Source organism: Pelodiscus sinensis, chromosome 1, assembly GCF_052426305.1.
Source record: "Pelodiscus sinensis isolate ZL-2025 chromosome 1, ASM5242630v1, whole genome shotgun sequence".
NCBI lineage: Eukaryota > Metazoa > Chordata > Testudines > Trionychidae > Pelodiscus > Pelodiscus sinensis.
The window spans coordinates 342823643-342848715 of record NC_143052.1 but is presented as its reverse complement, the minus strand read 5'-3'; the positions used below and the strand labels follow the sequence as shown (position 1 = coordinate 342848715).

Genomic DNA, 25073 nt, shown 5'->3' with positions numbered 1-25073 from the left:
GCAGCTGAATCTGGACGCCAGTTCCGACTTACATACAGATTCAACTTAAGAACAAACCTACAGTCCCTATCTTGTACATAACCCGGGGACTGCCTGTACTTCATACAGAGAAAAAGAAAACCACAGCTTGACATAGAATCATAGAATACTAGAACTAGGAATGTAAAAGTATAACTATTTAAATGGCTAACCATTCCTGGGGAGCTGGCCAACATCCCTCACTTCTGGCTCTGTATCAAAGGTAGCAGCACAGGGTGTCAGCCAGCTTCCTGAGACCAGGGCAGCAGGCAGGAGCTGGTGCACCCTGCAAGGGTGTATAACCATGTAACTATTGAGATGTTCAGTGGTTACATGGTTACCCAATTACCTCCTTTTAAAAACAGGTAACTAGAACTGGAAGGGATCTTGAGTGATCCTCAAGTCCAGTCCTCTGCCCTCACAGCAGGCCCAAGCACCATGTTGATCATCCCTGACAGGTGTCAGTCTAACTGGCTCTTAAATATCTCCAGTGATGGAGATTCCACAACCTTCCTAGGCAATTTATTCCAGGGTTTCACCACTCTGCCAGTTAGGAAGTTTTTCCTCATGTCCAATCTAAAACCTCCCTTGCTGCAGTTTAAACATGTATTGCCACAGGCTGTTATCCTTTATTTAAAAGGGTTGCAGCCTTGCATATGCTGTGCCCTTCCTAGTTTTTCTGCTTAATGCCTCAAAAATAAGTAAATCTGAAATGTATTGCTTCAGGTGATTCCCTGTGAGGCCTATGTTCAGCTGCTTTTAATTCAAGTCTCCAGTGCATAGGGGTTATATCTACTTAGTCAAACTACAGATGGGAAAAGGTGGGGTATGTGAGACTTTGGAGTGAATACACTAGATCCTGTTCTCTAAGTCTATATAATGAAATTCTTAATTCCTGTTTTCATCTAGATTCTGGGGAACACTGATCTGTTTTTATAACACAGTAATACAGTTTTTAAACTTTAATATTAAACATCAAGTAACATTTTTTATTAAAATTCAGGGCAAGTTTCAGGCATGTCGGTGGCAAAAGCAGTTGTGATATGGAACGGTTTGTATATATTTGAGGTGTGTGAGGCTCAGGCTTTCATGAGTGGCTGCGAACTCCACTTCAGTTTGTGTGACTCAAATTCCCTTAGTTTATGGCTCTTGTGAATGGAACAGAAACTGTGAGCTGGGCTTGTGTATTCAATGAAGAGTATCATATGATGGAGGTCTGTTCTGGTAGGAACTTTTTTCCTTGATATAATGGGCAGCAGTGATCAGGTCTGGTGTTCATGAATGTGTATGTAGACCACCAGCTCAATGCCTGATGGAAGATGCAGTGCTTGCAGATGGAAGTGGGTGTTGAAGTGGGTGTTGTGATAGACACGACAGCATTCTGGACAAAGCTTACTGAATAAAGTTCTATCTTGCTGAATAAAGTTTAATTAGTTGAGTTCATTGCATTGCAAATAAAAATGTTTATGTATTCATAGAATCCTAGAATTGGAAGGGACCTCGAGAGGTCATCAAGTCCAGCCACCTGTCCTCACCGCAGGACCAAACGCCATTAGATATTATTGTGGGAATGCTCAGAACGTCTTTAGTAAAGAGACATGACTAATAAAATTTGTGGGTGACATGGGGAGAGACTTGAATCTTGTGAGGTTCTGCACGCTGGACCCACACACAATAGTTTGGGAGAGCCATGAATAGGTATCGTGACTCCTGGGTCCCTATTCCACACCCATTATGTAGCTGGTAGTGCTCCACACTGTTGTGTTAGTAGCTCAGATGTGAACATTTAATTCGTGCCTTGGATCAGCACATCCTCCGCGGATTTGCCTATTCCAAAGTGCTACATTAGCATCCCTTTTCCGGAAGGGATGCCAGTGTAGACACAGCCTTGTAGCGGCCAGTGCTTTTTTTGTTTGTTTTTTTTTTTAAAAAAAAGGTGCCAGTATTCCAGGGGAAAAGTTGTTGAGCTCTGACTGAAGGTGCTGGTACTGCGTTCCGGGCTGTACCGTCACAAAAAAAGCACTGGTTGTGGCAGAGCTGGGCAGTGGAGTTTTATAGCATGGTGTGTGTGGGCAGTTTAGAAAGAAAAAGGCTGAGAATCCCTGTTGTATGGGGTCACCACTGGGGGCAGCATGTGGTTTCAGTTGAAACCCCAAGGCTGTTCGACTTTCTTCATTATGGGATACTCTCTTTTTGGCAAGACAGAGAGCTGGGGTCCAAGTTCATCTTGTGTTTTGTTTGGTTCACTGATCCTTACTTAAAAACTGGCAATACTGAATGTTCTTTAATTACAGCTTCGTCCTGGGAGAGGTGTTTTTTTTTTATGAGGAAGCATCTCTTCATTTAAATGCAAATTTGACATTTGAAGTCCCAGTGAGAAGGGGGTAGTATCTCTTAAAGGGCTGGTTGTGGCCTGCTTGGTTCCAGCTGTTATCATTAACTCTTTCACTGTCAGCACCTCTGCTGTGCCAGTGCAGATGGGTTGGATCCAATCTCCATGCACTGGGGAGAAAGGGAATCAAAGGCTGAGAAGAAGACAGTGAAAAGGGATGTGGAGAACAGAAGGAAAGGGTGCACAAAAAAGGCTGGAGTAAAGAGACACCAGGAAACATATAGGAGACGAGAGAAACTGCAGCAAGGGAAGGATATAGGAAAGAGATCCTTGTGTTAGCCAGAGGAGTGGGGTGGGGTGTGGAAATAGACCTCTGGTGAGGGGAGGGATGGAACTGAGAGTTGCTTCTGAGAGGAAAGGGAAGTTGTACAGGCAGGGACTAGGGAGTGAAACAGAGATGAAATGGGGCAGAAAGAGAAACAAAGGGCAGAAAGCGTGGCCATGATGGCCCAGTGCTTGGACAGTTTCAGCTCCTGCATGAAGCTGGCTGAAATGGAACCCAGGCAACATGGGGGTGAGGCCAATGGGTAGAGGAAAGCACTTGAAAGAGATTGCAGCCCCTGTGGTGGGTGGTACACACCCACTGTTGGCCAATACAGTTTGTTGTAGCTACTCACTGAGGCTAAACTAGCATAGCAGCATCTGCAAGTGATGCTTTCTACCATCTACATTGGTTAGGAGGCTCCGCCCCATCCTGGCAGGCAATGACCTGGCTTCAGTTACTCACCTCTCCATCATTGCTCGTGCAGTAATCCTGGGTATGAAACCATCAGTGTTTGGGGAAGCTCCAGGTAGAACAGAACCCCGCAAGGTATCTCCTTTGCAACACGGGCTGCTGCAAAAGCATCTGGTGTCTCCTAGGATAGCGGGTTATTCTCACGGTTTCAGTTCTCACCTTCAAGGCGTACAGGGGCCTGGGTCCAACATATCTACAAGAGCCTGAAGCTCCGGGGTGAAGAATGTGGTCCCCACCTCCGCTCCTCTTGCTCAGCTGGACTCTCTATCCTCAGGGTAAAGGTTACACGTGTAGGAGGCAGAGCTTTCATAGGGGCTGGGCCCAGACGGTGGTACAAACTGCACAGGACCATCAAAACCCACCATTCCTGGTGCAGGGCCACCTCCGACTTCTTTCTCCAGTGGACACATATTACAGTGTGCACAGCTAAAAAAATGAATTAGGAAATAAAATGCCCAAAACCCCTACCTAAAGAAAATGCTCCATTGCACGTACCAATCTCCCCCAGAGAGACCATGAGCCACTTGTGTCAGATGTCAGTCGTGCCTCTTAATGCAGTGTTGGCAGGCACTTGGCCACAATGGAGATGAAGGCGGTGGATATAATGGAGGTCCTAAAGATGAGTGCATTTGCTCACTGCCTAATGGTGAATACAACAATAAAGTGCTGAACAAATAACACTTTGCTTCCCACAAGCTGCAACGTGTCCTTGATCTTCTCTCATTGACGTCAGTGGGAGATTGACGTGGATTGAAGAGAGTGTGTGGTCTGTGGCCGCATCTAATACACAACATTTAAAAGTGGAATTCGGTTCTTTGCACAGAAAGAGTGTGATCATCTCTCCTGATCTAAATAGGCACACTAAAGACTGAACCAGAGGAACAAGGTGGGAGGTGTGGGAGGCAAGGGTTACAGATACAATACCTTCAGTATAACCTTGTTTTGAAGGGTGTTCTTATGCATTTTCTTGTCTTTAAGGGACGTGAGGGTTTTTGCTCATTCAATTCTCAGCCAAGCTCTGTAGCACTTGAAAATTACTCCTGTCAGTGGGCTGCTCGACCTTTGTGCAATGAGTTGGTGGCCTCGTTCTAGTTTCTACTGCACAGTTTTCTTTGTCTCTAAAAATCACCCTCCTGGTTAACCCTCTTGTTCTCAAACTCAAAGTGGGTCATAGGGACTGAGGTATTTTTTCGTTTCTCCAAGTGGGCTGTGCAGGTCTATGTTGCGCCATATCAATGGTGGGGGGGAAGTCTACATACCTGCTTCCTATTGCAGAAACTGTTCTGCCCATAAATAGAGCGTTCAGCCTCCTGCACTCTCTATCTGGCACCTTCTACAACACTAAATCTCCCACGTGCAATCTGGTCTGATCACTTCTTCTCCAGAACATTATTTTTCTTTCTAGTGAGAAGACTTTCACTAAAGACTAAGAAGTACAGAAATTATCACTTACCCAAGGTCAGCTCGTGAAGCAGTCACGCAGGCTGTCTCCGTAGCAGTTAAACACATTCAGCTAGATGATTTGGGCCGTGGAGCTGTGAAATGGATGTGTAGACATTTGGGATCAGGGCCCAAGCCTGAAAGTCTGCACAGCAATTTTATGGCCTTGTGGCCGAAGCTGTGCTAGCCACATCTTCACTTGCCATGCTGGAGATTGATCTTCTGGTGCTTGATTTAGCAGGTCTAATTAAGACCTACTAAATCAAATGCTGAGGCAGCTCCGGTCAGCACTGGTACTCCACATTGGGCTTCCCTTACTCCTTGTGACTTCATGAACTACATATTTTACATAGCTGGAATTGCATACCTTAACCTGACCTTTCAGGTCTAGTGTAGACCTGGCATAAGCCAACTGATCTGGGCCATCCATGGATGTTTAATTGCTGTGTAGACATACTCTAAAAGGCTGGTTTTGGAAAAGTTGGTTGACACCTTCCATTTTTTATAGCCTGAGTCTGAAATGTAGATGAGATGCAATTTATATTACCAACACATTCCCCCTTCTCCCTCTACTAGGAACCCAGGACTTGAATAGTGGATTGTGGATGGCTTCAGTCTTATTTTCCTTCTTTTCTTTCACTTTTGATATTCTTTGTATATTGTTGGATTAGTGAAGTGGCCAGTCTGTGAATGCCAGCAACTGACCTGAAGCTGCTGTTCACAGAAGAATGAAAATTCCAGCTGGGATATTTTTCTTTCTTTTGGATGTTTATATGGAATCATTTTAAAAAACTCAAACCCTTGTGTATATTCCCCCATAACAGTATTGGGATTTATTGGGATTGGGCAACTTTTGGATGGATCAGGAACAAATGTTAGGACGTGGAGTTTTGGGGGGGGGGTAAATTAATTGTTTGTTTCATCTCCTATTTGATCTGGGAGAGGAGGGAAAGGCTCTATCGCTTAGCCTTGTTTAATCAAGCAGAGTTGCTGTGCTGTTGGATCATTCCCTAATCTTTGTTTTCATACATGTCTTCCAGGTATTTCTATAACCGAATGGGATATTGGAGTGACTGGTCTATTCCAATACTTGTAACGGCTGCTGCTGGCTTTACATATATCACAACATTATTGGTATGTAAGAGACAATCCTTCTGTGAAAGCTTGTGTAGAAAACCAGCATGAACATCTGTGCAAAGGGGTCTGTGAAATCTTCGCTTTGGGAAGGGCTTAGTTCTGCATAGTGTGCTTCTCACGTGCTCCCACCCTTAAACAGTCCAGAGTAAATGCAACATCAAAAATCCTTTGAGCTTGGGATAACAGCTACGGGGTTCCTCCATCATTGCTACTGGCTGCATAGCTTGCTGAAATTGCAACACACGTATTCACACTGCAGTTGACCTCCTGAAAAACAGATGTCTCGGGTGTCTCATATTCATGATGGTTCAGTCCTGTCTGTTCTGGCAGCACCAGGTTCTGCCTCACTGCTGCCTGGGTTGCTGGGGCCAGTATCTTGAAGCTGATGCATGAGCAGGCAGTAAGTTCTTGCTTGACGCAGTGCAGAGAATACCTGGTACCAGCTCCATGAGCCTGTGCAGTAACACAATGGCTCTTCAGGAGTTTCCCTCTTACAGGGGATAAAAGTCCATTGATTAGATTATTCCTGTAGAGAGGAAACTTCTGCACAGCTGCCACTGCCTTAAACCTTCCTGCCAGGCCCATCCTATTATAGGACATTAAGCGATCTCTTCATTAAGGTGCATTTTCTCTGCATGCTGAATGAATACTTATGACTCATTCATTCCAATCTCTGACTGGCTTCTCTTTTGATTATCCTTTCAGATTTTAGCACTATGCCACATAGCTGTGGGACAACAAATGAACCTACACTGGCTCCACAAGGTAAATTGCCCCTTCTAAGTTAGGAAACCACCAGGGATCGGAGTAAAAGAAAGGATACTGAAGGACTGTACAGAAGCCCCAAAATTTAGTTGCTTGTGCAGGGTTGTCAGAACTACTCTGCTGACCACACCACTTGACTTTAAATCTTGGGGGGGGGAGAGAACAGGGATTTAATGCCAGCCTGTTGCATAATCAGTAGAACAAAGGTCTTACTCTTTCTTGGGCATTAAAGATCCCATTGACCCAATCTGGATTATTTAGACTTTGCCTTCCGCGAATTTCCCATGAGTGTCTTCCTTTCCAGCCCAAAACTGGATTGTGGCGGGGGGTGCTGTGCTTTGGGAAACAGATGTCCCCTTTCACCCACTGGTGGCAGTTTTTCAGTGGGGCAGGGAGATTCCTGACTCGTTTGTTAGATGCTTTGGCATGCCTGCTGATGAAGGATGCTATGTAACTATTGGCTCCTTATCAGGGCTCCTGTGGTGATGGTGTAACCCACACACCTAGTCTGGTTACTGAGCAATGCAAGTGGTACCTAGACCACAGCAACAGCTAAGATTAAAAGACCTCTACAGCATGAGCTGGGAGGCAGCTGGCTTTTAGTTCAGAGGGTAGAGGTGCCTATACTCAGCTCCAGAGGTCCCAGGTTCAAATCTGCTTGGTGGTAGTTACAAGTGGGAGCTTGTCCAGGATCTCAACTGGGTCTCGGAAGCTCAGGATGCACTTCCTCACCGAGGGGATGTATATAACCCACACACCTAGTGTGGTTACTGAGCAATGCAAGTGTACTTAGACCACAGCAACAGCTAAGATCATGAGACCTCTACAGCACAGGCTGGGAGCCAGCTGGCTTTTAGCTCAGGGGGCAGAGGTTCCTATACTCAGTTCCAGAGGTCCCAGGTTCAAATCCATCTGGTGGTGGTTACAATGGCAAAAGGGGAGCTGCTACCAGTCTGTTTGACTTCAGGTGATCAGGCCTAAGCAAACTTGGAGTGGCCATTCCCTCCCCGGCTAGCATTCATCTACTCCTCCCTGCTATACCAGGGGTTTCAATTGCAGTTGGGATTTCGGTCTGGAAAATAACCCACCGCGGTTCCCGACCGATGTCTCTGTTTCACTTCCCAAAACCTGGAACTGTGCCCCAAGGGGAACTCAGCACAGGGCAACATTTTAAATTATATTAAGGTTCAGAATTAGATTTAGAAAAGCTGGGAGAAGGGGCTTCCAGAGTCAGGCTTCATTTGCACCAGTGTACCTACGTGCTACAGGGCCTGTGCTACATAAAGGATCTGCGCTCGCTGCCACTGCAGTCTTTGGGGGAAAACGCCTATTTACTCCAGGGAGCAGGGCTGGATTCAGTATTCTACATGACACTTGGACTGAAGGTGTGAGGAGGATGGAGGATCCAACTGCCAATGTCCTGCCTTTTGTGGGCTTACAGAAAATGATTTAATGAGAATTTGTGGGTGTTTAAAAATAGCCTTTAATACTACTCCCCTCTCCCCTCCCCCCCTTTCCAGTCCTTTTGTCTTCAGTCTGAACTTTGTTTTATGACTGTCCTGGTTAAAGTTGCAGGAACTCTAATAGGTGCATGCGAGTAAGTTCCCAAGTCATCTGAAGAAGCCCTCGTACATGATCAGGGGAAGTGCTGTCTTTGGGCAGGAACTCCAGGGGTTTCTTTAGTATTTATTGTGTGGATCCCTGAAAAGTCAGTGTCAGCTTTCTAACCATTTCAGTGCACACGTCACTCCAGAGTCATGCTGACCCTTCGAGATTTTCGAATTTCTGTTTGGAGAGCTGAGTTCAAAGTGGGCTATTGGTGGCATGTTGGCATCTCTTTCAGCAGCTATTATCTGAGCATGGAATGAAAATACTAGTTAAAATAGCAGATGTTGAAAGTATGCACTAGACAGTTACTCCCTTTACGTCTGGAGCACAATAATATTTGGGTCTAGATTGCTATCTTATGCAGAAAAAAAATCTCTAGGAGGCAAGAAACTTCTTGAGGTTTCTTTGCAGAGTCCCCACTTGATCCAGTAGGTTTCCCTGTCTGTGGCATGAGCAAGACCTTCAGCCGTGACAACTTGTTGATCTGAGACCTGCACAAGCCTCTGTACCGCCCTACTGGGCTCCTGCAGATTCTTGTCTCCACTGCTCCTTGGAAGATTTCCCCGGCAGTATCCATCCCAAACCACTGCCATTTAGACCAAGCTGGATGAGCAAGCACTTCAGAGAGGTGATTAAGAAAAAGCAGAAAGCGTATAAGGAGTGGAAGATGGGAGGGACCAGCAAAGAAAGCTACCTTATTGAGGTTAGAGCATGTAGGGACAAAATGAGAAAGGCTAAAAGTCATGTAGAGTTGGACCTTGCAAAAGGAATTAAAACCAATAGTAAAAGGTTTTATAGCCATATAAATAAGAAAAGTAACAAAAAAAGAAGAAATGGGACCGCTAATTACTAAGGATGGAGTGGAGGTTAAGGATAATCTAGGCATGGCCCAATATCTAAACAAATACTTTGCTTTAGTCTTTAATGAGGCTAATGAAGAGCTTAGGGATATGGGTAACATAACAAATGGGACTAAGGATATGGAGGTAGATATTACCATATCCGAGGTAAAAGCCAAACTTGAACAGCTTAATGGGAGTAAATCGGGGGGCCCCAGATAATCTTCATCCAAGAATATTAAAGGAACTGACACATGAAATTGCAAGCCGATTAGCAAAATTTTTTAATAAATCTCTAAACTCGGGGGTTGTACCATTTGACTGGAGAATTGCTAATATAGTTCATATTTTTAAGAAAAGGAAAAAAAGTGACCCGGGTAATAATAGGCCTGTTAGTTTGACATCTGTAGTATGCAAGATCTTGGAAAAAATTTTGAAGGAGAAAGTAGTTAGGGACATTGAGGTTAATGGCAATTGGGACAAATTACAACATGGTTTTACAAAAGGTAGATCATGCCAAACCAACCCGATCTCCTTTTTTGAGAAAGTAACAGATTTTTTAGATAAAGGAAATGCAGTGGATCTAATCTACCTCGATTTTAGTAAGGCATTTGATACAGTACCACATGGGGAATTATTGGTTAAATTGGAAAAGATGGGGATCAATATGAAAATTGAGAGGTGGATAAGCAACTGGTTAAAGGTGAGACTACAGCGGGTCATACTGAAAGGTGAACTATCAGGTTGGAGGAAGGTTACTAGCAGAGTTCCTCAGGGATAAGTTTTGGGGCCAATTTTATTTAATCTTTTTATTACTGACCTTGGCACCAAAAGTGGCAGTGTCCTGATAAAATTTACAGATGACACAAAGTTGGGAGGTATTGCCAATTCAGAAAAGGATCGGGATATCATACAGGAAGATCTGGAAGACCTTGTAAATTGGAGTGATAGCAATAGGATGAAATTTAATAGTGAGAAGTGTAAGGTTAATAACAGGAATTTTAGTTATAAGTTGGGGACACATCAGTTGAAAGTAACGGAGGAAGAGAAGGACCTCGGAGTCCTGGCTGATCACAGGATGACTATGAGCCGCCATTGTGACATGGCTGTGAAAAAGGCTAATATGGTCTTGGGATGCATTAGGCGAGGTATTTCCAGTAGGGATAAGGAGGTGTTAGTGCCGTTATACAAGGCATTGGTGAGACCTCATTTGGAATACTGTGTGCAGTTCTGGTCTCCTATGTTTAAGAAGGATGAATTCAAACTGGAACAGGTACAAAGAAGGGCCACTAGGATGATCCAAGGAATGGAAAACCTGTCTTCTGAAAGGAGACTCAAGGAGCTTGGCTTGTTTACATTAACCAAAAGAAGGCTGAGGGGAGACATGATTGCTCTCTTTAAATATATTAGGGGGATAAATACCAGGGAAGGAGAGGAATTTTTTAAGCTTAATACCAATGCGGACACAAGAACAAATGGATATAATCTGACTATAATCTGGAAGTTTAGACTTGAAATTAGATGAAGGTTTCTAACCATTAGAGGAGTGAAGTTCTGGAACAGCCTTCCAAGGGAAGTAGTGGGGGCAAAAGACCTATCTGGCTTCAAGATTAAGCTAGATGAGTTTATGAAGGGGATGGTTTGATGAGATAACATGATTTTGGTAACTAATTGACCTTTCATTATCAGTGGTAAATAGGCCAATGGCGGGATGATAGGAGTTACTATAGAGAACTTTTCCTGGGTGTCTGGCTGATGAGTCTTGCCCACATGTTCAGGGTTCAGCTGATTGCCATATTTGGGGTCAGGAAGGAATTTTCCTCCAGGGTAGATTGGCAGAAGCCTTGGAGGTTTTTCGCCTTCCTCTGTAGCATGGGATACAGATCACAGCCGGAGGATTCTCTGCATATTGGGGCCTTTAAACTATTTGAAGGCTTCAATATCTGAAATATAGGTGAGAGGATTACTCCAGGAGTGGGTGGGTGAGATTCTGTGGCCTGCATTGTGCAGGGGGTCAGACTAGATGATCATAATGGTCCCTTCTGACCTTAAAGTCTATGAGTCTAAAGGAAACTTGCATGGCACAGAAAGGGGACCATACTGCTGTATGAGGATTATAGATATAATCCCACCTCCCGTTCCTCCATGGCAAATAAATGGGGGAATTGCACAGAGAATAAGTGATTTACCCCTAAGTTCTACAGTGCATCAGTGGTACAGCTGGCAATAGGGCGACTCAGCACTTCCCATTTGCAATGCACAGCAGAAGGAATCCTGTCTGCTAGCTCCCAGCTCTAGACGTCTTCACTAAGACAAAGCTTCCCTGGTGGGTTGGGACCTGGATGCTAAGCAGTTGATCTACTTCTTGCCTTCACGGGACTCACTTTGAAAGTGGGAGTAGCTCCTATTGTGAAGGTGAATTTGATTTTTAGTGACCCGTTTGCTGCAGTGAACCTCTGTGTGCCCTGTTTGATTTCAGGATACAGGCTTCCATTAGCAGGTTATTGTCCACAGAGAGCACCAGCTGTGTGCTTGGCACTGTGCCGACCTGGAGAAGAGATGTGCACGCCCTATTCCAAAGCGCTTGCTCTGTAATTCTAATGCACACCATAACATTCTGTGGTGTATACATGTGCTGGGGGATGGTTCAGGCACAAAAGAGGGGAGGTGTTGGAAGGTTTTAGGAGAGATGTATGTTTTGAGGAGGGATGTGTCAAGGTGTGAAGGACCCTGGAGGCACAAGGAAGAGAGGTTGGCATGGAAAGAGGTTCTTAAGCAGATAGAGAAAGATCCAGGGTTTTAGGATGCTTAGCAGGGGTGCTTAGGAGAAGCAGGGTTTCTAATTGCAGTGTAGACCTACCCAGACAAGCCAGGAAGCAGGAGGGATGCACTATAAGCCGCTGTGGAGGCACATTGGCTGCATCTAGACTGGCAAGTTTTTCCGCAAAAGCTTTTGCGGAAAAACTTGCCAGCTATCTACATTGGCCTCTTGAATTTCCGCAAGAACACGGACGATCTCATGTAAGATTGTCAGTGTTCTTGCGGAAATGCTATGCTGCTCACGTTCAGGGAAAAAGCCCTCTTGTGCAAATGCTTTTATGCAAAAGGGCCAGTGTAGACAGCTAAAAATTGTTTTGCGCAAAAAAGCCCCGATGGCGAACATGGCAATCGGGGCTTTCTCGCACAAAACCGCGTCTAGATTGGTGCGGACGCTTTTCCGCAAAAAGTGCTTTTGCGGAAAAGCGTCTGTGCCAATCTAGACGCTCTTTTCCGCAAATGTTTTTAACACAAAAGCTTTTCCATTAAAAGCATTTGTGGAAAATCATGCCAGTCTAGACGTAGCCATTGAGTCTTGAACTTGAAAGCAGGAGAAAGGTGGTGAAAGAATTCACGGATTAGCCCAAAACGGAGCAAAATTCAGCAACTTTGGCTTTGTATTGATTAGACTTTTCAGGTTCTGATGAAATCTGGGGCCTCCTAAACTCTGTAAATTGGAGCAGAAAAATGTGTCCATAATCCATAGAGCTGTGACTCAGCAGTGTATGGAAACACAAGTCTGCAAGAGAATGAGCACCAGATGATGACTATTAAGTTGTTAAAAAAAAGTGTAAATGCACACACACGTGTGCACAATAACTCAAACACATAATTATTGCTTATGGAACAGATCCCACAACCTTGCAATACACGGCTCCTTTTGAAACCAGTGGGATTTCTGCACCCAGAGTGAGTTTGCAGGATTGGACCCTTAACAAGCATACATGCAGGAGTTGATGAATTTCACCACTTTCCTGTCTCTTTCCTCTTTCCGAAATGTGTTGCTACTGGGGGTGGGGGGTGGGTGAAGAGGTAAAGAAGGGGGGTGGAGAATGTCTGCTGCTGAAAAACAAGTTGTTGATTCTTGAGCACAACATATGTTTCTTGGCGTGGGGACTTGTATTTTTCAGACACATTCCAGGTGGCGGGTGGGTTTGGATGAGTAACGCCAACGGAGAAATATGTTACAAGGGATTCTTCTTCCTGAATTTAGGGTGGCTGAAATCAAATGCCATATCAGGAAAATAGCTGCACCCATGTGCTGTTGGGATAGAGAAACCTGTATTTGTAGGGCGAGGAATGTGTTCGAATGGAGATCTCTTCCATGGTCCTATGAAGAGTTAAGCATCATGGGCCAAGTTTGTAGACCATGTATAAGAGAATGTCAACTGGATTCCTTCAGACCAAAGGCACTAGCTTCACATACATCTTCTTCCTACACCTCTGGATTACCCCAGCTGGGTTTCTTTTGCGTATTCGGAATCTGAGAGGGGGAGGATGGTTCAAAGAAGGACATCATCACTGAATTTGGCCCCAGGTTGGGACTGAATCCAGTTGTAACTCAGCACTCTGTTAATTGATGTCCACTTGGCTGATGAACACAGACAGGATGCCTTCACCCTCTCTCCCAAAGCTCTTTATCGAAACAGATGAGTTGACGGCAAGCAGGGTAGTGATCAGCATGCCACAAATTTTCAGTTCTGTCCCTAGGGTAATGGCCTCCAGGGGATACTTCTGTTCACATGCTTCCTGGATCAGATGCTCACCCCCTCCGTCCCCAGATGGGTGGTAACTGTAACCAGCGGAACCTGGCGCTCAGAGGTCATGAACACTACTGAGGGACATGTCAACAGAATACAAACAGTCTCCCAGAGTGCCTGGTATCACTGAGAGCGCAACAAGAAAATAGCTGGTCATTCCTCTGTTTGTGTCATGCCTCCCACTGCAGCAACCTGCAAGCATTAAACCAGTCTGAATTGCAGAATTACCCCCTTTCTTAGGGAACATGTTGCAAAACCAGCTGATTTCAGGTTTCACTTCTTTGAGCTTATAAGCTCAAAGAAATGAAAGGATTGTCAATCCTGTACAATCATGAAATCACTGGAAATAATGTGTCACGCCATCCCCTTTAGTGGTAAACTGAGAGTTTTTGATTACGTCAGCCAATCCAAGTCCTCCCTTTCCTCCCATCTAAAGGAGGCCTCCAAAAGTTTAGGAGTCCTTAAAAGTCTTACTTATTGGACCTTCCCCTCCAGTGCAGTCCAGACCAAGTTTCCCTGGTCCTGTTAGTGTAAATGTTACTTCTCTTCCTTATGGCAGCTGCTGAGAGAATATAAGAATGAGGGGAAACCATATAATTGCACTCCCATTATACCATGAAAGTTTACTGATGTGAATGTTATTGAGCATTATGCTCGTATGTATGTACGGACTCATTCCTGTCTCCAAGAATCTAGAGCAGGAGTTCTCACAATAAGTTTTCTGGTGCGGCCACCAACTCTCACTGGTGGCCACATGGATGCTTTTTCCTAAAATATTTAACTTCAGGAAAAAAAAATTAAATATGAACAGATACACACACACCCAAATAATTTATATTTGTAGGGATTTTTGGCAGACTCAGTAGTAAAAATTATGTTCCCTCTCCCTTTGGCTCTTCCATTAAGGGCTTATGGGTCCTGGGCCTTGCTGTGAAAAGAGATATTGTTGATATCACCGCACACTTAGTAGCTACCTGAGAGGCTATGAAAAGTGATATTGACAAACATACAAGTATCACTTTTCACAGCAGACTTACTATGTGTGAAAAGTGATCCTGGATTGTTTAATATCACTTTTTTCAGCAAGCTGCGGATGGGGTGGTGGGGGGAGCTGATGGGGCAGGCAGCAGGGACCAGAAGTGAGGATGGGATGGAGGTGAAGCCTGGGGAGGTAGTGGGGGGATGGATGCTATGCCAGGGCAATGGGGGAGGGGGAGGGGGATGGGTCCAGGGCTTTGAGAGGCAGCTGGGGCAAGGGCAATGGGGATGGATAATGAGACTGTCACCGGGGCAGAGTCACCACCAAGGGTGCCTCCTGCTGGTCACTCAGGGAATTAGCCTTTTTCATGCTGGAGTGCCCCCTTCTGGCTGTGTCTCACCAGCTGTTACTTGTTATTCTCCATCACTCTATGTCAGGGCCCACGTCTCTCTCAGACCGTGGCACCCTCCTACCTGGGTTCTGCCCTGCTGCAGTGCCCCCACACGCTGGAGTTCTCCCCCTCTGGGGACCCTCAATCCCCCTCTGCCCACCTTGCTTCAGTGACCAACTGCCAGTGGCTACTCATCGTTGGCAGGGTGTGATCCTGCTGTGCTGGCTGCCTCTCTGCAACCCATGTATCCTGAGGCCTTGCTTCAGGCCCTGCAGCCTGGGAGCTTGCCTGGCCAGAGTTTGCCCAGCTCTGCCTGCCTTTCCCCAGCCCTGTTCTAAATCAAGAAGCATCTTGCTTCCCTAGCAGCTAGGTCCCTCCTGCTCCCCAGCCAGACCAAGAGTGAGCCTGTTCCTCTTTGTGAGCCTTTATGTATATTCCCCTCAGCTGGGCCCTAAATGGCTGCTGTCAGCTGCACCTGCTGCTCCACAGCTCCAGCCCTCACTTAGGGCTGGGTTTTAACCCCTTCAAGGGCCAGTGCGGGGCAGACGCCCCATCACGGAGCCCCACAGTTGTGCGGTCAGAGCCAGGGCCTGGAGCCTGCTGCAGTACAGCCAGGGCTGGGGCTCAGGGCCTGTGGCCAGAGCTCTGAGCTGGGGACAGGAACTGCGTGGCTGGAGTCAGGGGTCAGAGCCTGCTGCTGAACAGCCGGAGGGGTGGGGCAGCCCCGGGGTCAGTGCCTGCCACTGCATGGCCAGAGCCCAGGGCTGAGTGGCTGGAGCCAGGAGTCCGCACCCACCACTGGGTGGCTGTTGCCGTGTGGCCAGGGTCAGGGGTCGGCACTGAGGCAGCTTATGTGGCCAGAACCCAGCAACTGTGCTGCAGGCCGATGCCTGCAGCTGTGCAGCTGGGATGGAGGATCGGGGCAGTGCCTGGGGCCATGCAACTGGAGCTGCGGGTTGGCACCTGCCACCACATGACTGGAACTGGGGCCCTGAGGCTGACTGAAGCTCCACAGCCAGAGCCGAGGGCAAGCACCTGCTGCCCCATGGCCAGAGTCAGGGGTTGGTGCCTAGAGGCCTGCGGTTGGAGCCTGTTGCCATAGGACCGGAGCTGGGTTGGCCCTGGAGCTGGCGCCTGCCACTGGGTGGCTGGAGCCTGGGATTGGAGCCGAGGTCTAGCACCTGCTGCCACACAGCTGGAACCAGGGGCCAAAGCGTGCGGAGAAGTGGTGGAGGGGGGGAGAATCGGTACCACCTGCCTATAGTCAGAGCCCAAGGCTGCACAGCCAGGTTACTGAAGTCCTGTTGCTGGAGCCTGCCACCCAAACCCCGTCCCCCAGTGCAGCTCAAGAACTCGCCTTGCTCCTGCAGCGTTGTGCCCCACCTTGCTCCAGAGGCAGTGCAGGGTGGCGCATCTAGGGGCAACAAGGAGGCAGGGGGTGGGACCAATGCATAGCCCCTCCCCCCATCACCGCTCAAGCTGTTGTGGCCCCTCAAACAGCCCCTGTTGGATGCATTTGAGAGAGGCTGATCTAGAGGCTGGTGGAAATTCATTGGTATCGGACTAGTCACGCCAATGAGAATCTGCCCCTTACAGACTGAAAACAAGCCAGGGGGTGGTTGTTCAAGAGAGGGTGAGACAAGGTGGGTGAAGTAATCTCTCTTATACCTTGGGACCCCTAAGGCCACAACAACCGAGCCTAGAGGGAATGGAGGGTGCGTGGGTGAGGAAGGAGGGGATGCTCGAAGAGGTGGATTAGAAAGAGTAGAGAAGGTACATGGCAACGGAGAACATGGGAATTATTCTAGGCACAGGGAGAAATTTTCCCAGGTGCAAAATATTTTACTTTGAAATAAGAAGACCGTTTTTTTTTTTTGACAGTTGTTAAAAAAAAAAACACCCCACAAAACCAACAATGAAAAAAAACCTACAAAACCAACAGTGAAAAAAACCCACCCTCAGCTCATTTCATGGTAATGGACAATGTGTCTGGAGTTGAAGCGAATCCAGATAATTGTAGGAATTTGTCCTGTATGTTTTGTCTAACCTTTGCTGTATTGCTCTCCTCTTTTTAATCTTTTTTGATGCTCTGAAAGTTCCTGTAAAGAATCCTAATCCAGCCAGTACATGAGATCAAGACACAGAACAGCAGCATCCTTTGAATCTAGCCAGATGTACGGCAATATCAGACAGAGAAGAGAACAGTGTTCTGACGCATGGGCTTCAATGTTCTTTGTGATAGAAGCGATAAATCAATAAGACATGGCAGGCTAAAGCTGTAAAGCTGAAGTTCTTTCTGTGCCACTGGGAGACTATTTTACCCTTCTGCCTTCAGTGAATCTCATGATTTTTTGCTGCTGGGCATAGATACGTTCATTCTGAACACTTTCAAGTGCATGCAAAAGATGCACTGGGAAAAAAAGGTGAAGTAACATATTGGAGCCTGTCTTTTCAGTGTTAGAGCTTCATAGAAAAACAAAAGCTTCCGGGGGTAGCTGAGTTAGTCTGTACAGGATAAACTTAAACAACAAATGGTCTGGTAGCCTTTATAGACTAACAAAACATGTGGATGGTATCATAAGCTTTCGTGGACACACCCATGAAAGCTCATGATACCATTTACATGTTTTGTTAGTCTATAAAGGGCTACCAGACCATTTGTTGTTTTTTAAGTTTATAGAAAATCAAATCAGAGCACCAAGCTAAGTTCCTCTACATGAGGATCTCCCTGTCAGTGCACCTCAGTGCAGATGCACAAGGGTGTTGCCATTTCACATGGTGAATCTCTCCCAGGAAAAGTTATGTTGAACTCTGTTTTGGAGCCCAGTTTTGGGACATGGCTGCTCATTGGAGTGGCTTCCATATGAGGAGCAGTTAATAAAACTGGGTCTTGCCAGCTTGGAAAAGAGATGACTAATGGGGGTTATGATAGAGGTCTATAAAATCAGGACTGGTATGGAAAAAGTGAACAAAGAAGAATTATTTACTCCTTTTCATAGCACAAGAACCAGGAGTTACCACATGACATTAATAAACAGCATGTGCAAAACAAAGTAAAGGAAGTTCCTCGATGAATCTGTGGAACTTGTTGCCGGAGGATGTTGTGAAGGCCAAGACTATAACAGGGTTTCAAAGGAACTAGACAAGTTCATGGAAAATAAATCCATTAATTGCTATTAGCCATTAGGATGTTGTTCCCTGGCCTCTGTCTGCCAGAACATGGGAATGGGCAACAGGGAATGGATCGTGTGATAATTACAGGTTCTGTTCATTGCCTCTGAAGCACCTGGCTCTGACCACTGTTAGAAGACAGGACACGGAGTTAGAAGGACCTTTGGTCTGACCGAGTATGGCCATTCGTATGTGTTATACATGTACACTTTGGTGATGTGACACAATGTGGAATCCTTACACTTAACTGCATGCTAGATTTGGAGAACTACTCTAATAAAAGTGGGAAAACCCTTGAAAATGCAGCATAAATGACAAGCCTTCACCTTTCTTATAGATCACTGATGTGGGAGCAAATTCTTTGGCTAGGCCTTTCCATGTTTGCTGCTAAGAATCTAGTCCCACTTACTGATGTAAGTGCAATGTTCTTGTTTCATCAAATGCTTCTCAGAAGATGAATATTTTATTATATCTGCTCTAAGAAAGAAAGAGAAAAAGGCAATGGTCAATTTAATGGAATGTTTTTGTTGGGCATGTAAGCAACTAGTCCAGTAGTCGACTACTCAACTACTCGCTCCCCCCTCCTTTCTGCTTCTGTATCAGAGGCAGCAAGCAGGGGGGAGGAGGGGAAAGAGCAGGAACCGGTACTGGGGGGAGCCATCTTAAAAGCTGGTTTCCCCCCAGCACCATCTCTGCAGTGCTGCCTGTCCCCTCCCCCCCATGCTACTGCCTCTGATACAGCAGCGTGAGCGGCGGTGGGGGGAAACGGGAGGCTGCCACAAAGCAGCCTCTGCCTGCAGTGGGCCCAGGCTCATCATGGGCAGAGGTTGCTCTGGGCTGCTGAACTCGGCATGAGCTGGGACTGAGCAAGACCGGCTGAATCCCAGCTCACTCTGGATACTGGACCTACCCTGCTGCACCTCTGCAGTTTAAATGTAGTAGGCACTGGGCTGTCTGCGCACCCAGCTCTTGCTACATTTAAACTGCAGAGGTGCAGCAGGGTTAGCTCCTGGACTCAGTGCAAGCCTGGACTGAGCAAGCCTTCCCTTGTCATCTAATCGCGTAGTTGATAAAAATTGTATCAACTACATGATTAGTGCATTACCCACCTCTTAACATCCTTAGTTTTAGTCTGGTAATATGTCTGAATTAATAAAATAGTGGAGGATCTAAGACTGGGTTTAACCAAAGATCAGTGTGGTTGGGACAAAAATCAACGTGTCACTGGGTGGAGAAAGGTTATATTGACCTGTCTATAATCAGGCCTGCCTCACTACCCTATCTGAGCACACTCGACTGTCATATAATTGTGTAGAAGAAAGTGTACTGTGTGAAAAGCGGATCACAGAAGGTGGTTTGAATACAAGTGAGAGTGACTGGGAAGTTTTGTGCCAGATAATACTCTCTCTTTTCTTTTTGTATATTCTTCCCCTTATGGAAAACATTCATGTTTGTCCAGATCATCCCTTCTCCTATCCCAAAACAGCTGCACAGCACAATGTAATATGTTTTCATTCAAAATTAAGCTTTTGAATGAAAATAGAATCTTTCCATTTTGTAGAATCCTAGGGCTGGAAGAGGCCTCAGGAGGTCATCAAGTCCAACCCCCTGCTCAAAACAGGACCAACTCCAACTAAATCATCCCAGCTAGGGCTTTGTCAAGCCAGGACTTAAAACCTTCTAGGGATGAAGATTCCACCACCTCCCTAGGCAACCCATTGTAGTGACATCTCCATTACTGGAGGCTTGCAATCTTGGTAGTCCACCCTCTATGGTCTTCTGCTAATCTTTGTGGCTAAATAGTTCTTTTGATCCATGCAGGATACCATGTCATCTATCCAAGATCTTTTTCCTGCCATGTATTCTGCCATCAACCTATCTTTCCAGTGCTTGAAAAACATTAATTCAGAGGCACAACACGGGTGTTATGTGCCAGGGGCAAAGACAAAATTGGCCACGGCTGCGCGGCAGGGCCCCAAACCTGACACCACGGCTGAGCCTGACCCTGGGAGGAGGGGGGGAAGCTTCCTTCTTCCCCTCCAGTTGGACCGGGCCCCCGCATGCACTAAGCCACCGGCAGAGATGGAGGAGGGTCGGGCTGGGGGCGGAGAGGAGAGGAGGAGGCTCCAGCCGCCAGTGGCAGGCAAGCGAAAGGCTGACAGAGGGAGTGGAGGGGGACTAAATTGGCACCTCCATAGTGTGGCGCCCGGGGCAACTGCCTCCCCCGCCCTCCCTCGCTATGCCACTGCATTCGTTTCCCTTTGAATTCCTTAAATTTAAATACACCCTGCATATCAAATCTGTCTCTTCACAGGATCTATGACTAGAATTTGTTGAGTCCCAATCATCTGTAGTACCAACACATTAATTTGGCAAAAATCGACTGTCTTATCAAAATATGTGAGCTCACACTGTTTGATGCAGAAAACGTCATTTAATGAAAACTTATTGAAAAGCAAAATCCAAGAGCTGCAAAATGGGCTTGAAATGACTTTTTGGGCAGTTGTTGTTCAAACTAATATTTTCTGTTTCAGCACCATCCTAGTTGCTAGGCGACTTTAATTCCCTTCCCTGTTAGGATTGTTACAGCCTATAGCTAATATTTCAAGAGGGCTCCTTGTCCTGACACTGCCGCTCTATTGCTAAAGAGGGGTCCAATTAGAGTGTCAAGCCTTAAAAAGGAAAAGCATTTCCTGGAGTCATGCTTGTTGAACTGTCACTTGCGCTGAGAGTAAAGATACCTCTCCTCCTTGGAGAACAACAGGTAAGTATGAGTTCAGGATATAGAAAGGCGCTATGGCCTAGAAGAGCAAAGGGTAGGAATTTGGAGGTCAAAGCATCAACTTCTGAAATCAGTGGAGTATCATGAGTTATAGCTGACTGGTCTCACAAGAGTGTTGCCGGACTCACTTCCCCTTTGTAAAACATTTAGAGATGAGATGAGAGATACAGATGAGAGATACTGTGCTAAGAGGATTATACAGCGATGGTGTTCAAGTCAAATCCCTAATATTATATAAATACTTTCTTTTTTTGTTTCAGGTCGGTCTGATGGTGACCTTGATGGCGACTGTAGTAACCGTGTCTTCTATAGCACAACTTTGGGATGATGAATGGGAGATGGTAGTTATTTCAATACAAGTAAGTTACAAAGTGCGTTTGTCAGTGTAAAGTCTAGGAATGGTGCTTGTGCTATAGTTTTTAAGAGTGAAATTATTGCTCCAGTCAGGGGAATGACACAACTGCCATTGACTTCAGAAGGTCTGCAGAGCTGGATATATGAAATATTGATCTTGGGTGTCACGCAAAGCCCTCTGAAGTGAGGAAGACTCCAGCAAACTCAATGAAATAATTATGTGTTCAGTTTGTATAACGGTGTGTAAATGCTGGGAGTACAGAACTGGAGTTTGAAATTTTTTGGCCCTAAAATAAAATTCCATTAACTTTTTTTATAACGCTGTGTTCCTGTTTGAAAAGGAATGAAAAGAAGGCCCTTGATTTCTTCAGAGCAGGAGAAGTGTGCTGTAAGTCAGGTGAAAAAGGAAGAAATGATTGCCAATATTTTAGTGAATCCTGAATTGGTTTTTTGATCCTTGCAGGAGGCATAAGGGATCTGTCGAAAAAGGCTTTCTTTCTTGACAGAGCCCCCTCTAGACTGCCGCTTTTTGCCGACAAAGTGCTGAGTTGGCGAAACGTGGTGTCCATTTTTATGCAAATTAGGCACGGGATATTTAAATCCCTGCCTCATTTACAATGTCGACCTGCCTAATCTGCATCCCTCTGCTGACAGAGGGATGCAGTCTAGACATACCCTATGTGTAAAGTTCTTTGCTGGGCAATCTAAATAGCCAGTTTTGTATTCAGTATTAGTATTACTATTAGATAAATGGCAGTAATGGAGAGGACGAGTGGGGAAAAGAGATGGGAGTGTGAAGAGTAGGCTGCAAAATGTGGATTTCCTCCTGCCCACTTGTATGCTTAGTGTGCTGTTTCAAGTAGGGCTCTGTTTCAAATAGATAACAGTAACAGAGGAACCTTGCATTGGCCTTTCACTTGTGTTCAGCATGTCAGAGCTGCACAGCTTTGCGTTTTTTGATACCCAAACTATTTCCAAGGCTAGGCTGGCAGGTGGAGGGTGACGAGATCTGAAGCTGATGGAGGTTTAGGATCCCCAGAAGCCAGGGGGTTGCATCTCTGACCCTCTTGGCTAAGATAATTATTGGGTCTATTCTCCATGAACTTAGAGCCGCTTTGTTGTAGTAGCAGCTAAAGAGCACGTGGGATCTGCCTCAGAATGGGGTAGGCAGATACTCTGTGAAAACTTCACTGCTCAGCAGAGAGAGCTTGTCTTGAGACTCCGCTGCATGTGTATAATAATTGTTTGAAAAGTTGTGAGACTACCTATAAAATACCTTTGGGTTTGTGTTTCCCTAGGCCACAGCTCCCTTTCTGCACATAGGAGCCCTGGCTGTTGTCACCGCCCTGTCTTGGTTGATAGCTGGACAGTTTGCAAGGATGGAAAAAGCCAGTGAGTAGCAACCCGACGTCACATACCATTGTCTCTGTGTGTGCCAAGAGAGGTTCTGAGTAATGTATTTTTACAGAACAAGATGGGGTGTTGACTGACAAGTTCCTATTGTCCTGTACAGCCGATTTTATCTAGGATTTGTGTCCTTGAAACTCCTTTCTCAGATCTACAGACCCTCTACAGTTCAGAAGAACTGGTGAATGTCTTAGATAAATGGACAAACTACAAAATTGAAATAGTATGTCCTCACTACGGGGGAGCCTGGAAATTAGTCCGAGGCAGCCTCTGTTATTATGGATGCGCTATCTCAACTTAGAGTCCCAGGAAGTACGCGGGGGGAGTAATTACTTCAAATTAGTCTGGGGCTACGTCTAGACTACAACTTTTTATCGGAAAAATGTGCATATCTTTTTCTGATAGTTTTGTCGGAAGAGGCTTTTCCACAATTTGGCCCGTCTACACTGGGCCAAATTTTGGAAAAATCTCCTCTTTTGAAAGAGCCCTTTTTCAACATGGAAAGAGGAAGACAGGGCTTTTGAAAGAGTGCATCTGCTCTTCCTCAAAAGAAAAGCAGAAGAGCAGACGCGTTCCCTAGAAGCCGTGGAGTTTTTCTGGGACACGTATGGTATCCCGGATAAACTCAATAGACTAGACGCAGCCTGGGAAGTAGTTATTTTGAAATAGCAGCAGCAGAGTATCCACACTAACGCTATTTCGAAATAACTATTTTGAAATAAGTGTTATTCCCTAACTAGGCGTATCCCAACTATGCATAGAAAAGTGAAGACCAAGATGGGAAGAATATGATAGAGATCTATAAAATCATGAGTGGTACAGAAAAAGTGAATTAAGGAGATGCTATTTAACCCTTTACATAACATAAGAACGAAGGGTCACCTGCTGAATCAATGGGCACCGTGTCTAAAACAAACATATGGAAGGACTTCTTCACACAACACACAGACAACTTGAGGAACTCTTTGCTAGGGGATGTTGTGAAGGCCAAAAGTATAAGTGGTCTCAGAAAAGAATTAGATTAAGTTCATGGAAGGTAAGACCATCAATGGCTATTAGCCAAGATAGTCAGGGACATAACCTCCTTCTCCAGATGTCCCTAAAGTTGGGTCTGGATGGAAAGGGATCAATAACTTGATAATTGCCTTGTTTTGCTCATTCTCGCTGAAGTACCTGGTATAGGCCACTTTCAGGGATAGGCTACTGGGCTAGATGGACACTGAATGGCTGTTCTTATGTTCTTAGCTCAAGTGTCCTGACTCCATCCATTAGACTGAACTGTTTCACCTCTAGCGGATCTCCTGGGTCTTGGACCTTTCTACAGCCTTAATGGTTCCCTCATTTTGCCTGACGCTAGCCACCTCTCTTTGTCCTCAGCAAATATCAAATCTATTTTCTGAAGGGCTCAACTGCCAAGCCTATCAAACTGGTGTGCCAGTCCCATAAACAATTCTTTTAATTAGCAACTGAGTGGTATTGAAATGCCAGCCCTGGAAGGGTTTGGCAGAACATGTAAAAGATTTCCAAGAAGTGGGTGGTAAGTATCTGGAGGCAGTGGAAAAAAAAAATACTAAAGAATTAATATTAAGAGAGACTTCTCCAAAGGCAGATTTGCTGAAGCTTCATGTACAAATGGAAAAGTTGTACTTGTTCAACAAAAAAGGAAAGAAATAATGCAATAAAATACAGTGTAGTTATTCTGCCAATCAAAATGGGAGGAATTGTAATACAAGCCTCAAGCAGATAATATATTTTCTCCTTTTCATAGTTTATAGTACTGCTTTCTTGACGTTCTCTTCTCTCATGGTGTATTCTATGTATTGTCCTCTTAATTAAGCCACTTATTAGCTAAGTTTTTTCCTCTTATTAAAACTTTACACAACACCCTAAGGGACTTGTCATAGAGTAACAACCCGTATCACACTCCCACCATAGGATCACAAAATTCCCTGCATATACAGGAATGATTTCACCCATCACGGAAAAGCATACCTCAGGGGTATGATGTTACAGCCAGGGCCGTCCCTATCAGTGCTGGTGCCCTATGCAGCCCAGCACTGGTACCCCCAGAAGGAGGTGGGGGCTGAAGCTGTAGGGCAAAGGGGTTGCCAACTCTCCCAGATGGACAGGATGCCATTTACTGCAAAGGTGCCTGGCCCAGGAGAGTTGGAAATGCTGAAGCAGAACCAGGTTGAAGGCACGGGCCAGAGGAGCAGTGGGCAGAGAGAAGTGATGCTTTTAAGGGGAAAGTGTTGCTTTTCCCTAGCTGCCTGCTGTCTGAGTCCTCTGGCCCTGTGAGGGGGAGGCTGGGGACTGCTGGACCAGCTCTGAGCTGGGGGAGTTGCTGGGAAATGGGGCGGGGGGGCCGCTGGAGTCTCTGTTGGGGGTGGAGTCCCAGCATTGAGCCTGCGGGGCGAGGGACGGGGGCCAAAATTCACAGGCAGCATGCAGTTGCATAGGACACCATGACATTTGGG

At 45.8% G+C, this 25073-nt stretch overlaps 1 protein-coding gene across 1 annotated transcript in view; it reads left to right on the top strand.

Moving 5' to 3' along the window:
* The window catches only part of GDPD5 (glycerophosphodiester phosphodiesterase domain containing 5), a 348323-nt gene that overhangs the window by 255356 nt on the left and 67894 nt on the right, over nucleotides 1-25073 (top strand). Inside the window, exons 5-8 of the mRNA XM_075919541.2 lie at nucleotides 5627-5720; nucleotides 6429-6488; nucleotides 21096-21194; nucleotides 22488-22581. Of these exons, the coding sequence (XP_075775656.2) occupies nucleotides 5627-5720; nucleotides 6429-6488; nucleotides 21096-21194; nucleotides 22488-22581 (347 nt within the window). The remainder of the gene's footprint in view (nucleotides 1-5626; nucleotides 5721-6428; nucleotides 6489-21095; nucleotides 21195-22487; nucleotides 22582-25073) is intronic.